This window comes from Manis pentadactyla, chromosome 9 (assembly GCF_030020395.1).
Source record: "Manis pentadactyla isolate mManPen7 chromosome 9, mManPen7.hap1, whole genome shotgun sequence".
NCBI classification, from domain to species: Eukaryota; Metazoa; Chordata; class Mammalia; order Pholidota; family Manidae; genus Manis; species Manis pentadactyla.
In genome coordinates, this window is record NC_080027.1 from 36920827 (window position 1) to 36938118 (window position 17292).

Below are 17292 nucleotides of genomic sequence, written 5' to 3' on the forward strand. Positions count from 1 at the left end.
AACTACAAAAACAGAAAGCATGAAGTAGTTAGACACTTTGTGTCATTTTTCATGCCTATTTCATTACCTTTAAAAGATCAGTACTCTTTAATTGCTAAAGAAACTGGCTCACAGAGGTCATACAACCCATAGTATTTCTCCTGATTAGTCCTTGTTATTGAGTAGACTGGTTATCCGAGCCTTCTTTCCTCAGCCTGTTAGAGCGGCTGTAGCATGCCTGAAATGCTTGTATAGGGAGAGAAGAATAGAACTTAAAGTTAATGCCACATAATAGAAGTTCTCAAATGCCAAGTGATGGAATATTTGCCCTTAAAAAGGAGCACATTAGGTTGGAGAGAGACTTTATTAAAAATATGTCTAGAATTTGGCATGTTCTTTGAGCCTACTTCTGTTCTAGACATAGAGATGGATAAACTATTGTACTTAGAGCCATTTAGAGATGGAATCAGATAATTCCTTTCATTGGGAAAATGTATCACAAAAGTGTGTACAAAATTCTTGAGAGCAAAGGAGACAGCTACAAAGATTGCTACCTACCTTAAATTCAGTCATTAGAGAATAGTAAACATTTCTGCTATATTAAGTAGTATGCGTTTTTGGTGGAATCAAATTGGAGTATGTTTGGTATAAGCTTTTTCCTTTGTAATATGTATTAATAAGAACAGTTTATGTAATTGTACAACAAAACTAGCAATGTAAATAGAAATTGCTTTTATGTATTAAGATATTCACTTTCTCTAACAGATATGCCAAGAATTTAATAGCACGTGGGCATGGGAGATGGAGAAGAAGGGCTATCTTGAAATGAGTGTTGAATGCAAACTAGCACTCTTAAAGGTAATATATTTATTATTTGTTAAAATTATTTTAATTAAAAATTCACTTTGTCTCCTTTTGAAGTGGAAAAATAACTGGAAAGTAGGCATTCTATTGTTAATGGAAAAGGGGAAAAGATTTTCTCTTTGTCTAATAAAACTCTCACCTAACCAAACCTACTTGATTAAAACAGGTATTTTCAAAGTAGATTTTTTTTCAGTTTTGTGTTTCCCTTTCTCTTCCTGCCCACTTCAGAGTGCTGGTCCTAATTATTAGCAAAGTGGCCAGCATAATGAAGGAAAAAATACTTTTAAAGGAAAAGAGACGACTGGGCTAGGTAATGCAGGCAAAGGCAAAAAGGCTCTGATAGGAACTTCATGTGTTATCTGCCTGGGCAGAGAGGTTCAGGGAAGAAACCTGACTTTATACCCTTATCATATACAAAAAAGTATAACAAGAAGTTAGGTCCTCCAGTTCAGTCATGCAAATATCTTTTTTTTTAAATTAAAGTATTATTGATATACAATCTTATGAAGGTTTCACATGAACGACATTGTGGTTTCACAGTCACCCATATTATCAAGTCCTCACCCCCCCGTGGCGGTCACTGTCTGTCAGCGTAGTAAGATGCTATGGAGTCATGACTTGTCTTCTCCGTGCTGTACTGCCTTCCCCGTAACCTACCTGTCTTGTGACTGTGGATTATAGTGCCCCTTTATCCCCTTCTCCCTTCCCACTTCGCTTTGGTAACCACTAGTTCCTTCTTGGAGTCTGTGACTCTGCTGCTAGCACATCTTTTTATTAAGAGAATTCCCTAAAGACAGCTATCTGTGAGACTCCCTTCCTTGAAAACTACATGTCTCAGATTTTGAAGAATGGGTCGTCGCCATTTTAGGAATAATGTTCATCTAAAAGCTTTATGAGAGAAAGAATCATTGACAGTTTTATACCCTGAGACAATTTGGGAGACTGTATGCAAACAGACTCAGTGCTTTTGAAATTCAACTTGATTTTTTTTGTGCTTCTGGTTATGTTAACCTGTAAATTTATGTAATAGAAAAATAAAATGTTAACTTAAAATTCATCTTTTTAAATTGGTTATTCTATCATTTTAGATTGTTTATTCTAAATAGGTTGTACAAAAGTGGGATGAAGATAGTTAAGGATGGATAAGCAACACATGTTCTTTCTGCTCTTGTCCCTGAATCAGTTCTGTAGTTGAACTTAACACATTTACTGTGATGCAAAAACACTTATGGGGTATTTTAAGCCATGTTGTGACTATTTTCCAGTACCTCTGTGAGTGTCAGTTTGATGACAATCTCAAATTCAAGAATATTATCAATGAGGAGGATGCTGATACCATGCGTCTCCAGCCAATTGGCCGAGACAAAGACGGTCTCATGTACTGGTACCAGTTGGATCAAGATCACAATGTCAGAATGTACATAGAAGAACAAGATGATCAAGATGGCTCTTCATGGAAATGCATTGTCAGGTATCTTCCATTGGAATCTTTTTACATTTATTTGCATGTTTCTTACTTCAATCTCTTCTCTAGTGGAATATAATCTCTGAAGCTGGGGTTGTCCCTTTTTTGTGAGGCTGGGGAATTTGCAGGATCTAACCTAGTGCTCAGCCTTATAGCCATACTAGGAACTTAATTATTTATCAAATAAATAAATATACTTAGCAGTGTGCTCCATTTCAGCACATAAAACCTTGTACTTCATATAGCTGGAATCTGAGAAATATAGTGCATGGATAATATGCACAGAAAAAACCATAAAAAATATAAGTAAAGTGTTGTTTGGTTCTTAGCTATTGTTCTCTATTAGGCATTATTTATTTATTACTCATTATTTTAATTTGGCCAATTCATCTTGATACTTTAGTATATTTTCAATTTTTACTGTGTATACACTTCTTTACTGGGGTTCTGGAAGAAATCTGAGGAGCATCATGCTTTTTTCCATTGTCCTTTTTAAAAAATCTTGGTTTATTTGTATTGACCCATATATTTGAACAGAAACATTTAATATACAACCTTGAAATAAAACAACTTTTAAAAATCTGTGACACTGAGACTGTTACTCAGAACTTTTGTGTCTCATATTTTCTGTTTTTTGGAACTTGATTTAGAATTTATTCCACTAATACCCACAGTTTATATTAATTATGAAAAATATCAGGGAATTTATAACTAAGGTAGAACTAGTGGCTATATAACCACCGGCTTCTGAAAATTCCTTTGACTTTAACTCATTTCTGTTTTACTCATTTTTAATTTTAGCAGATTTTTATTAGTAATTATTAATGTTTTGAAGAGATAATCTGTAGAAATTTAGAATATTTGTTTGGGTCAGGGAAACTCAATTTTCATTCCATAAGAATAATGTGAATCAAATGAGCTCCAAGGGGAGTGTTTTTTATAAGTACCCTTTTAACATACTATATGGTTCTCCTTACTTACTATATGTAGTAACTTACTATATGTAGTAAATTTACTAAGTGGAGATTAGCAGAGTAGTTGGTGAAGTAAAATTTACTCAACATCTCTCCCTATGAACATGTACACTGAATGAGGTTCTGTTCTTGATGTTTTACCACCTCTTCTACTGTCTCCTACATCAATCTTACATAGATGTTTAAGAGATACTCTCTCCCACTTTGTAGATGAAGACAGTGTAATGCAGAAGAATATTTACGATTGTAATTGATCAGTCATATATGCTTAAAGCAACTTCTAATGAACACTGTTTTAAGTAGATTATACCCTTATTTAACAAAGTGAGAGAAAGTAACTGTTGGAATTTGGGTTCCTCTGCTTACTGTGTATCTGTAGAGAGATTACTTCATTTCCCTGATCCTATCTTTCCCACACTCTAAAATGAGGATGATACTACTTCCCCAATAAAGTTATTGTAAGGAATATATGAGAAATCATACTAGGACCATAATACATGCTCAAAGAAAGTTGTTCCTTTTCTCCCAACCTTTTTGACTATTGGCTTGTCTTCTAATTCTAGCCCCAAAGACTGCAACTTAGTTTCTTTGTAGAAGAAATGTTTATTAGCAGAATGAGGAAAGGGCAAAATTCCAAAGAGGCCACTGTCACCTATTCTCATCCTTTATGTTCTTCCAAGTTTTATTTTGTGCTTCTGCTTATTTTTGGGTAATCTTTCCATGTATGAAAATCTGGCTGTGATAAATATAAAATGGTGTATGTGGTAGTTGTTCAGAAGCAAATGCTTATATAGAATGCCTGAACAATTTTCTCATCTTCACAAACACAGATTTCCATTGAGAACTGGTGCCAGGTTATTTTTAACCTTTTTGAAGAACATCTATGAATATGTGTATTCCTATCTGCAGATGTACCAGGCAGCTTTCCCCAAATGTGTGGTATTATCTAGGACCATTAAGAAACCATGGAATTTATTAACTCTGATTTCAGGTAGTTAAAACCAAATTCTAAACACCTGACTGTCACGCTGATTGATGTTCCTTTATTTCATTAAATTAAATTAATACCTACTTGTGTAATAAGCATTGTGCAGAGCAATTGGGGATGTAGTAATGAATAGTACAGCTCTGGACTCTCTAGGTGAATTTCAGGCACCTGTGAATTCCTTTACATTATAAGTTGTAGCTCTTAGTTGTATTTAATATGTATGTTTTCTGTGAAAGTACCATAGTTTTCCACAAATTCTCAATTTGGTCTGTTTATACTTCTTAAAAAGATATATCCTGTGACATGGCATTTTAGTTAGCTTTAACTCAACACAGCAATACTTCTTTTAATAAATGTGAACTGTCTTGTACAGATAGGTCTATCATTTTTGTCAGAGTTGAATATGAAATACATTGTGTTGTTATTGCCTCTCCCCAAAATTGAGATCTTAGTTGTCAGTAAAATACTTAAGATACCCAAAATAATGTAGAGTATCATCTTACTTGGCCTTGATGAGATATTTCCTAGAGTATAGTATTTAGATTTGGATGTCAAACTCTAAGAATATTGATATAGTAGAGTAAGTCTTTTACAGGAAGAATCACAAAGAAGTTGATAGAGTGAACTGAAAATGCTTCATCTAGCAGAAATTGAGGAAGATATAACTGTCTTTAAACATTTACTGGATTGATTTGTGTAAGAGTATTTCCCTTAAGGGCTGAGCCAGGATCGGTGGATACAAATTATGGGGAGGTAGAACCGAGCTTATTGAAGTGATAACATTTGCTTTTTTTTATATTGCAGAGGAATGATTTTCTTTTGGCTGTCAAATGCATTTTCTAAACTTGCTATGTTAAGTGGAGTTTTGAAGGAGATAGTAACCTTTTTAACAAGAAATAATTTTAGAAACTCAGGGTTATAAAAGCAAGTAAAACAAATAGAATTTTGACTTTCATTTAATAGATTGTGCTTGATTCTTTTTTTCACTAGTGAATATTATTTTTGTTGTGTAATGAAAAGTTTGCTTCTCTTGTTTAAAACTTTCTTAATAAGTAACACTTATTTTCTTGGGGATTTCTGGTGTTGGAAACATGTTTCTTTGTAATCCTTCAAAGAAGATTATGTAACAAAAGTTAGATAGTCTTTAGAATTCTATTTTGTCATTAAGTCAGCCTTCTTAGTGATTAATAAATTTAGAAATGCAACTGAACTTTGCAACTTAAAAATCAAATGTATCTTTTTTCTAAAAATAGGAATCCACCAAAAAAGAGCATTTTATGTATTTTATCTTCTGAAAATTTAATATCTAGGAAACATACAGTGTCTACTCTCAGATCACGATGGATTTAAGGTAGAAATCAGTAATAGAAAAATAGCTGTGAAATCCCCAGTTACTTAGAGATTAAACATCATACTTCTTAAATAACACATGAGTCAAAGAAAAATGATCAAGAGAATTTTTTTAGTATTTTGAATTAAGTGAAAATGAAAATACAATATATCAAAACGTGTGGTTGAAAATTTGCAGCAATACCAGTGTTTGGAGTTTAATTTATAGCATAAACATATATAAAGCAAAGGTTGGTTCTTTGAAAAGATCAATAAAATTAGCGAGCTAACTAAGCCTCTAGCCAGGCTAACTAAGAAAACAGAAAGAGGGGATACAAATTACTAATATCAGAGGTGAGAGAAAGGAACATCATTATAGAGCCCATGGACATTAAAAGGATATTAAAGAAATACTGTGAACAACTCTGCCCACAAATTTGATAACTAGATGAAATGAACCAATTCCATGAAAGACACAATTTGCCAAACTCACACCAGAAGAAACAGACAATATGGGCAGGCCTGTATCTTTTAAAAGAAATTGGATCAATAATTAATAACTCTCTAAAGCAGAAATCACCATGCCTAGATGGATTCACTAGTGAATTCTACTAAACATAAATAAGAAATTATACCAACTCTCTTTAATCTCTTTTAGAAGATAGAAGAAGAGGGAACAATTCCTAACTTGTGTGAAGCCCAGCATTACCCTAATTCAAACAAAGACATTACAAGAAAAATATAGACCAACACCTCTCGTGAACATAGATGCAAAAATCCTCAAAAAATACTAGCAGATTAATTCCAGCAATGTATAAAAAGAATACACCACAACCAAGTAGGAATTATATCAGGTGTGCAAGACTAGTGCATCATTCGAAAATCAATTAAGGTAATCCATCAGTGAACAGGCTAAAGAAGAAAAGTCAGTCACATGATTAAACAATAGATGTAGAAAAACCATTTGATAAAATCCACTCACTCGTGTTTAAGAAAAATTCATTAACTAGAAAAAGAGGGGAACTTCTTTAACTTGAGAAAGAATGTCTACAAAGAACCTACATCTAACATCATATTTAATGGGAAGAAACTTGAAATTTTCCTACTAAGATCAAGAACAAGGCAAGGATATCTCCTCTCATAATTCCTCTTCAATAGCACACTGGAAGCCCTAGCTAATACAGTAAGATAAGAAAAATAAGAGATACACAGATTGTTTTGTTTATTTTTCAAAGAACCAGCTTTTGGTTTCATTAATTTTTTCTATTGTTTTATTATTCTCGATTTTATTTATTTCTTCTCTGATCTTTACTATGTCCCTCCTTCTACTGACTTTGGACCTCATTTGTTCATCTTTTTCCAGTTTCAATAATTGTGAATTTTGACTGTTCATTTGGGATTGTTCTTCCTTCTTTAAATAGGCCTGGATTGCTATATACTTTCCTCTTAGAACTGCCTCCACTATGTCCCACAGAAGTTGGGGCATTGAGATTTCTTTGCATATACTGCTTGATCTCAGTTTTAATTTGGTCATGGATCCATTGATTATTTATGAGCATGTTGTTAAGCTCCATGTGTTTGTGAGTCATTTTGTTTTCTTTGTACAATTTATTTCTAGTTTCATACCTTTGTGATCTGAGAAATTGGTTGGTAAAATTTCAAACTTTTTGAATGGGCTGAGGCTCTTTTTGTGGCCTAGTATGTGGACTCTTCTGGAAAATGTTCCATGTGCACTTGTGAAGAATATGTATCTTGCTGCTTTTGGGTGGAGTGTTCTGTAGATGTCTGTTAGGTCCATCTGTTTTAATGTATTGTTTGTTCAGTGTCTATCTCCTTACTTATTTTCTGTCTGGTTGATCTGTCCTTTGGAGTAGTGTGTTGAAGTCTCCCAAAATGAATGCATTGCATTCTATTTCCCCCTTTAATTCTGTTAGTATTTGTTGCATATTTTTGGGTGCTCCTGTGTTGGGTGCTTAAATATTTATAATGGTTATATCCTCTCGTTGGACTGACCCCTTTATCATTATGTAATGTCCTTTGTCTCTTGTTACTTTCTTTGTTTTGAAGTCTATTTTGTCTGATACAAGTACTGCAACACCTGCTTTTTCCTCACTATTGTTTGCATGAAATATCTTTTTCCATCCCTTCACTTTTAGTCTGTGTATGTCTTTGGGTTTAAAGGAAGTGAGTCTCTTGTAGGCAGCATATAGATGGGCCTTGCTTTTTTATCCATTCTGTAACTGTATGTCTTTTGATTGGTGCATTCAGTCCATTTACATTTAGGGTGATTATCGAAAGATCTGTACTCATTGCCATTGCAGGCTTTGGATTCGTGGTTACCAAAGGTTCAAGGACAGCTCCTTTACTGTCAAACAGTCCAACTTAATTTGCTTATTAGGCTGTTATAAACACAATATGAAGATTTTTTTTCCCTCCCTTCTTTTTCTTCCTTCTCCACTCTGTATATGTTAGGTTTCATATTCTATACTCTTTGTGTATCCCTTGACTGACTTTGTCAGTAGCTGTTTTAATTTTGCATTTGGTTAGTATTTAATTGGTCTACTTCCTTTAGTTTGGTTTTATTTTCTCTGGTGGACAGCTATTAGCTTTAGTCACACTTCCGTCTTGAGCAGTCCCTTTAAAATACACTGTAAAGATGGTTTGTGGGAGGTAAATTCACTCAACTTTTGCTTATCTGGGAATTGTTTAATCCCTCCTTCAAATTTAAATGATAATCTTGCTGGGTAGAGTATTCTTGGTTCTAGGCCCTTCTGTTTCATTGCATTGAACATATCATGCCACTCCCTTCTGGCCTGTGAGGTTTCTGCTGAGAAGTGTGATGATAGCCTGATGAGTTTTCCTTTATAGGTGATCTTTTTTCTCTCTCTGGCTGCTTTTAATAGTCTGTTTTTGCCCTTGATCTTTGCCATTTTAATGCTATGTCTTGGTGTTGTCTTCCTTGGGTCCCTTGTGTTGGAACCCAAGGGGATGAAGAATGATCAAACGTCCCCAGTTTGGGAAGGAAATAGTCTCTCAGGCCATGGAAGTGCACACATCTCCCAACACAAGTTATGAAACTAAAGTTTCTTCAGGGTATAAGTTAGTGGTAGGGATTAAATCTTTCAGAAGCAGTTGAGCAGATGGTATTATTCAATAAAAAACAAAACAGACAAAACAAAAACAAAGCCACGCATAGGCATCATCTTCAGCCAAGTATGCGTTAGTTATCTGCTTCTTGCATAGCACACGGGGATGATCTCTCCATCACAGATTGTATTGTCATTTACTATCTCCCTCTGTCTTTCCCCCAAAATACAAAAAGCTCCTTAAGGAGCTGAAAGATTTAATCCCTACCACTAACTCATACCCTGAAGAAACTTTAGGGGAAATAATATTCCACAATATAATAATTAGAGTGATATTCTCCATTTTACCAAAGTCTAAATTAACTTTAGGTACAGATAGGAAAAAGTAAGTTTAGAATCTGTTAAGATCTGTAAAGTCAAGATGAGTCAATCTGCCCAGAGCTGAATTTCATAACTTTCCATCTCAACATGTTTGTCCTTTCTTAGTTAATAACAACCACATCCTTTCGGTGCTTGGATCCAAAACCTTGGAGGCACATCCTTCACTTTTCTTTTTCTCTCACTTCATATCTACTCTGTCAGCAAATTCAGTCTGCCCTCTATGCAAAATGTATCCAGTGTTTGATTATTCTTAATCCCCTTGATAGCTGCATTCTTGTCTAAGCCACCATCATTTTTTTCATGCAATTCAGTGGTTTTTAGTATATTCACAGTTGTGCAGCCATCATCACTAACTCTAGGACATTTTCCTCATCCCACAAAGAAACCCCAGATTTGTGCGTTAGCAATTATTCACCATTCTTTCCCCAACCTGTGGCAGCCATATCCACTTTCTGTTTCTATAACTTGCCTATTTGACATACATAGAATTACACATTATATGGCCTTTGTGTCTGGCTTCTTTCAGATAGTACATTGTTTTTAAGGTCCGTCTATGTAGTTAGAATCAGTACTTCATTCCTTTTCATAGCTAAATAATATTCCTTTGTATGGGTATGCATTCATTGATCTATTCTCTGCTTCTCTTTCAAAGAGTAGTTGGGGTTAGCAATGGGGACACATTCCAGGCTAAGAGAACAGAAGTACGCACACCTGACATCCTAAGACAGCATGGTATTTTGGAGGGATATATCTGATTTAATACACCCGAGTAAAGAAATAGAGAAAAGAAATGGAGGGAGGACAGAACAACTGATTGTTTTTAAGAGTCCATAGTCTACACTGCAAGGTCTCGGAGATAATAGTAAGAAATTTGGATGTAATTTAAATATGTGTATATTTATAAAAATTCCCTCTGAGTAGTTCAAATTGAGGAATATTAAAATGTATTTAGCATACTAAATCTAATTGTTAGATCAAAATAGAAGAAATTCAAAGATGGGTGGTTTTCTGTGTTCATATAGTAATGACTACATTAGGCTTGCCTTTTAACACAGTAGTCAGGTTAAAAGCCTTTTAGGGAGTTCTTCAGTAAATTTTTCTGCTAAATTCTTTCGTTCCTAAGAGTAGTAGAAATAATTGACCTGGGTTTTCTAGCAATTCGGTTCTCTTCTAATGTTTGAAATCTTTTTAAAACAGGTATAGTAAAAAACGTCAATGTATTCTTCAGTTCCCACATGATCAAAAAATAACAAATAGATTGAGGCACTTAATACGTATGGAATTCTCAATGAAATATAAGAAGTAATAACATTATGTGAGTAGAGCCTTAGGTTAGAAACAGGTTAGTATAATGGTTTAATAGGAACTTTCCCAAATTAAAATTGATTTAATGTCTCTAGGTTTTAATTTTCCTTTTTTGTGAAGTGGAAGCAGTACCAAACAGGCTCTTGAAAGGGCATCTAAATCTGACCTTCTACAATTGTAATTCTAAAATTTCATTTTATTGTGTATGCTCATATGATATTTATAACGTATGTAGTCATGTGAATTCATTCCCATGCACAACATTTATAATACGTGTAAACCTTGTTCATTCCCATATACAATGACAAAATGGTTGCCATTTTAATTTCTGAAAAATCTCTGTTAGTGGCAATTATGTTATTTTCCTTATGAGGCCAATTTAGTAATACTGGAGAGAATCTATTCTTTTACCTTTTAGATGAAGAAGCTCCATGTATGACCTGACCTGTCCAGGGACACATTTAGTTTAGGAACAGGATTCCATTATTTCAATAAACTATTTTAGAGCCTATTTCATAAGGCAGTTTCCTTGCTTTCAGGTAGTAGAGTTTAGCTGGGATGGAGGAGGAAAGAGATAGGACAGAGGACACGTGGCATGACAGATAAGAAAACAAGTAATTTCATCTTAAGACCAGAAGGTGCAGTGCATGTGCTTTGAAAACAGAGATGGGAAGATCATAGTGATGATTAGCTCAGTGCCCGATCTTGAACTGTGTTTCCCAACTCAGTCCAGGGTTTCCTTTTTATCTTCACTGTTACAGCTTCTATGAGCAGGAAAAATATCCAAGTGAGTTTTCTTGTTTATAAGTGGCATTTAAATTGACCATACCATGCCCATGGTTTGGTAGTAAAAATAGAGAATCTATTAATTAAAGTCACATTTCTTTGGAATATTCTTACATTTTTTACTAAAATTGAATTCCTATAATGTAGTTATAAACTATAATTGATAGAACAGCATCAGTATCCTGAATCCTTAGGTTTTTGAACTGTTTATTAGAGCTGATATTTTTCCATGATTACTCAGAAAGACCTGGGTCATAATTTTATAACAATAACAAATACTATTCTCTCTGCAGGTGGAGAAGAGTTCTTATTTCCAAATGTATCAAGAACTTGAATCATTTAGTTTTTAAGAAATGCTTCTTCAAGTAAATTTTACCTTGATTTTTGCATTCCTTAGAAATGGCAGAGTCCTTTAAAAAAAAACAAACTTTGATTTTTGTTTAATTTTGTTGCTACTGTTCCTTTCACCAAAAGATATTTGCATTGCCATTTCCATCAATAGGGAAAATGATCTAAGATTCTTTCTTGGGGAATAGTATACTTTATATTTTAGTATGTATTCATTCCTACTACTTAATTTTATTAAGTTCAAGATTAAGTAGGGTGAGCTGTAGCAGTGTTTTGGGTGTTTTTAATGTGTTTTTCTTTCTTTAATTTTAATTTCTAATATTTATTATTCTGAAAGCTCTTTAGAGTAGAAGAATGGTTTTTATGCTTACTTTCACTCTTGTTTAGGAATCGAAACGAATTGGCTGAGACTCTTGCACTCCTGAAAGCACAAATTGATCCTGTACTATTGAAAAACTCTAACCAACAGGACAACTCTTCCCGGGAAAGTCCCAGCTTAGAGGATGAGGAGACTAAGAAGGAGGAAGAAACACCTAAACAAGGTTTTTTTTGTGTGTTTTCTTTTACTTTGTTTTGTAATTTCTTTTCTTCTTCCACTCCTCTTCCCAACTATGTATAAATTGAAATTCTCTCTATTTGAAAAATTGGAAGCCTTTCTGTAAAAGGAGGTTGATTTTTCAGTGAAAAAAATTGTACTTTGCTCTTTTATTTAAAACATACAAAAATTTTATATAAAAATTCAGATCAAAAACATAGTATCTTTTACTAATTTAAGAATGCAAAGATACTTAGTGAGCTCTTTTGTTAAAATGTGATGGTAAAATATGCATGACATAAATTTATCATTTTAACCATCTTTTAAATATACAGTTCTTTGGCACTAAGTATGTGTACATGCCACCATCATCTCCCCAGCTGAAACTCTGCACCCATTAAGCACTAACTCCCCACCACTTTCCCCTCCCTCCAGCCCCTGGCATCATCTTTCTACCTTCTGTCTCTATGAATTTGGCTAGGAACCTTGTATTAGAGAAATCATACAGTATTTGTCCGTTTGTGACTGGCTTATTTCACTGAGCATGTCTTCAGTGTTCATCCATGTTGTAACATGTATCAGAATTTTCTTCTTTTTTAAGGCTGAATAATATTCCACTATAGATCTATACCGTATTTTGTTCATTCATCTGTCAGTGGACAGTTGGGTTTCTTTCACTTTTGGCTGTTGTGAATAATACTGCTGTGAACATGGGTGTACAAATATCTGTTTAAATCACTGCTTTCACTTTCAGGTATATACCTAGAAGTGGAATTGCCGGATCATATGGTAGTACTATTTTTAATTTTTTGAGGGTCTTGGTTAAACTTAGCAAACTCTTTAAGTATATAGTAAATATAATTATTAAATTTGACTTCCTGATGAGTTTTTAAATTTGCTTAAATAAGCAGATCAAATCCTAACCTTTTTAGAAGGAAAGAAACAAACTGAAATTATGTCTAACATTGTTTTAGTTAATACTTTGTGTTGATAACCTACCTTTTAATGATAGGGGAAGGAATTTGGTCTCTTTATCATGCTTTCTTCCTTTGCTTTTAGTTTCCTGTTTTGGTTAGAATCTGAAAGCAGTATGTTCTTACCTTATTTGCTACCTTGCGGTAACCATTTCTAACTTAAGTCGTCCCCTTTTTTAAGCATTGCTTGAGGACAAGTAACTATGCCTTTTAATGTAGGATATGTTCTTACATATTAAGCATTTTAGCCAAAGCCTTGATTATTGTCTTCATCATTGTTTATATGATTTCATGTATCTGTGGTGATGTTATTTACAAGCCATATTTCTGATTAGAAAAATTATTTCTATCCATTAAAATTTAAGTTTATAGACTACTTCAGTGAAGCTTAATAATTTTAAAGTACTCTTAACACCCTACGGAATTTCCAAAAATTTTAAGGATTTGTTCTGAGTTTAGACTTCATATTAGTTTTTCATTTGGTCATTCATTCACATATTGCTTATTCTCAAACACACTTAAAATCAAGATCAGAGACAATGTAAATTGGAAAAAGAGATCAAGATTATAGTGACTTAGGCAGTTATCCCTACTAGGTGAACTTAAATTTGACACTGACCTTAAAGAATACCCATTGTGTAGTTTAAATTAGAAAGAAAAACAAAACAATTTCCTCAGTAAAGCTGAGCTCTTCCTAGTATTTAATTCTAAAATTTCACTGTGGGGCCTTACAGTAGGGGGGTGGATTTCAACAATACAGCAGCTAACATTTATTGGGTGTGACCTATTTCTTTACAGTCTGCCAAGTGGTACACGTGCATGTTCATTTAATCCTCATAGCAGTTCTTAGAGGTAGCTACCATTAGTATTTCAGTTTTACAGATGAGGCAGTAGAAAAGCTTAGAGACTTGCCCTGAGTCATATGGATGGTAGTGTCACAGCCTAGATTAGAACCCTGATCATTGTATTGCCTGTCCTCTTTAATTAGAGTGATCCAGAACTGTACTTCTCTTATCTTAATGTGCATGCTGTTTACCTGGGGATCTTTTTTAAATGAAGAAGCTGATTCAGTCAGTCTTTTGTGGTGCTGCCAATCTGCCATTTCCACGGGAACCCACAACGGTGCTGGTTCTGCTGGTCAGAGGACCTCACTGTGAGCAGCAGGGCTAGAGGGGCAGTCTTCTCCTAACCTTGGAGACAGGCACAAGGCTTTCAGACCACAGTTCAGAAATATTCTTCAGTGAATGCTAATGTACAAACATTCAACACAATTAAGAAAAAGTGCTTGAAGGAGGACATCCCTTGAAAAAGTAAAGGCGGAGGAGCGAGACATTTAACCCTCTTTGTTTTTCTGCTTTCTCCTTTAAATAATGTCTTCCTGTTTCTCTTAGTCTAACAGCAAATGTTCCTTTGAATAAGAAATTTTACTCATTCATTCAGTATTTGTTGTGTGCCAACTATGTGCCAAACATGGGAGTTCATTAAACAAAGCTTACACTTTGTGAAGCTTACACTACAGTGTATAAAATAGCTAACACATATACCGTTTAACATGTGCCAAGTACTGTTCTCAGCCCTTCCTATATATTAAGAACTGGCATCTTTACAACCACCTTATTAGGTATTACATTACTGTTTTCTTTTTTTCAGAAGGGAGAAGTGAGACAAGGAGAGCTTTAAGTAACTTTACCCCAGGGTCACATGGCCTGTTAGTGGCATACCCAGTATTCAAACCAGGGCAGCTAATAGTCATCCTCCAGAATCTGTGCACTTTTGATGCTGTACTTGCACATAATTTGTATAAATAGACAGTTTTATGCAGCCACCAAAGCCCTGTCTCTCACTCCATGCTCTCGGGTATAGAGTAATGTGTTCTGTTCCATGGCAAGTCCAAAGAAATGTGATTCTGGCTTCTCATTTTTTATTACTCTCAGATATAAATAAACATTGCCCTTGCTCAGGGAAGGGTGGAGGGGAGTAGGTTGAAAACTGGGAACAGTCCTAGAGACTACTAAGTAGTTAGATATGTAGTAGTTAAGAGTAGTAAGTCAAAACATGACCAAAGTTAACAGTTGTGTGGTTGGGTATTTGGAAATCGGACATCAAGAAGGAAAAATAAATAGGAACTGGAAAGAGAATAAAACAGCCACTCTTATTCTTGCAACTAAAATAGATTTTGTCTTTAATCATTAGTTAAATTGTCATGCTTTGTATCTAACCTTAGTAAAATTACTTTTTGTGTGGGTGCTTAGGAGAAATGCATTACCTGTAAAAGTAGGCAAAGAAATCCAAAAATGTCATCATGCGGCCTAAAAAATTCACTAACTGAATAATTAAATTGACTTTTTGTTTCAAAGATAATTAGAATTGCCTTCTGAAAAAGTCTGAATTTCTTTAAGTGGCATTCAGAATCTCACAGTCTGGCTTAAATCTATCTTTTCAGTGTTACCTCCTACTGTTTCCTTACATGATCACCGGTTCCAGATTTTCTAGATGCCTTTATTTTCTCCATATATCTTGGGCATTCCTCCTGTGTCTTTATCATGCTTTCATCTCCCTGAGATGAAATTCTAGTTATACCTCAGAGCCATCTGGAATTCCACCTTCTTGATCCCTTTTCTAAGCTCTACTAACAATTATACTTCTTTTATCCTACTTGTGTTATTAGAATCAGTCATACTACCAAACTTGAAGCTCTCAAATACATACTAAATTGTAATTCTCAGACTATGATAGATTTCCAAGCTCTTCTGTGTCTGTTTAAGACCCAGGATATAATTTCAGGAGTTACACTGCTTGAAAGTTACTGTGCTTATAGGACACCATGAAATTTAATATATATTTTCACTCCATATTAGATCTGTATTCTAACTTTAGAGGGTCTGAAAAGTTGATGAGGAATTTTTATGGGGAAAATAAAGTTGAGGCAAATCCTCACTTTTAATGTAGTTATTTTTGCTAATAGGAAGAAGTCTCCCCTATTGTTAATTTTTGTAGTCATACACTTCTGCCTGTAAATAGAATGAGAAGAATATCATTTGAGAATCTCTCCAATAAAAAATAGAAGTTATAAATTGGAAGCTTGCAAACCTAATTTGGCCTAACAACATGTTTATTTTGGTTTGTACAGTGCTGCTTTGTTTTTTTTTTCTTTTACCTCATCAGATTTTTTTTTTACATGAGGAACATTATGTTCACTAGGCTCCCCCTTCACCAAGTCCCCCCCACAAACCCCATTACAGTCACTGTCCATCAGCGTAGTAAGATGCTGTAGAATCACTACTTGTCTTCTCTGTATTGCACAGCCCTCCTTGTGCTTCCTCCTACATTATACATGCTAATCGTAAGGCCCTTTTCTTTTTCTTTTTCTCCCTCCTTATCCCCCCCTTCCCACCCATCCTCCCCAGTCCCTTTTCCTTTGGTAACTGTTACTCCATTCTCGGGTTCTGTGATTCTGCTGCTGTTTTGTTCCTTCAGTTTTTTTCTTTGTTCTTATACTCCACATATAAGTGAAATCATTTGGTTCTTGTCTTTCTGCTGCTTTGTTTTAAAGAAAAAAAACCCAAGGTAAAATTCACCATTTTTAAGTGTACCATTCAGTGGTTTTTAGAATACTAAGTGCTGTGCAATTGTTACTGCTATCTAATCGCAGAACATTTCTATTACCCCCAAAGAAACCTTGCAGCCGTTATTCAGTCACTTGGTCATTTTTCCCTGCCCATATCCCCTGGAACTAAACCACTAATCTATTTTCTGTCTCTATGGATTTTCCTATTTTGAACATTTCATAAATGGAATCATACAGTATATAGCCTTTGTGTCTGATTTCCTTCACTTGGTATAATGTTTTCAAGGTTTATTTATGTTATGGCATGTACCAATACTTCATTCCTTTTTATGACTAATAATATACCCTTGTATGGATATATCATTTTGTTTGAATGGATATACATTTCATGAGTTAATGGGTTAATGGACATATGAGTTGTTTTCTCTTTTTGGCTTTTTGTGAATAAAGCCACTGTGAACTTTCACATGCAAATTTTTGTGGGAACCAGTATTTCCGTATGTGAATTACTAAAATTTGAATTTGCTGTCATCATTTAAATTGAAAATTAGAAGAGTTGGTAACTATGCACCATCATTTCTACATGTTAGCAATAGGCTGTACCTGAGTAATGATCGCTTCTCCTTGATGGGACTCACAGTCTCATTTACCATAGTCCTCTTTTGTGTTCCCTAAAATTGAGCTTGGCCCAGTTACTTAAATTCTGTTTT

General features: G+C 34.5%; 1 protein-coding gene across 3 annotated transcripts in view; it reads left to right on the top strand.

Annotated features, from left to right (window-relative positions):
• The window catches only part of RSF1 (remodeling and spacing factor 1), a 152475-nt gene that overhangs the window by 83662 nt on the left and 51521 nt on the right, over window positions 1–17292 (top strand). For all 3 annotated transcript variants that reach the window (XM_036895512.2, XM_036895513.2, XM_036895514.2), the window contains 3 exons: window positions 745–837; window positions 2109–2314; window positions 11893–12047. In XM_036895512.2, the coding sequence (XP_036751407.2) occupies window positions 745–837; window positions 2109–2314; window positions 11893–12047 (454 nt within the window). The remainder of the gene's footprint in view (window positions 1–744; window positions 838–2108; window positions 2315–11892; window positions 12048–17292) is intronic.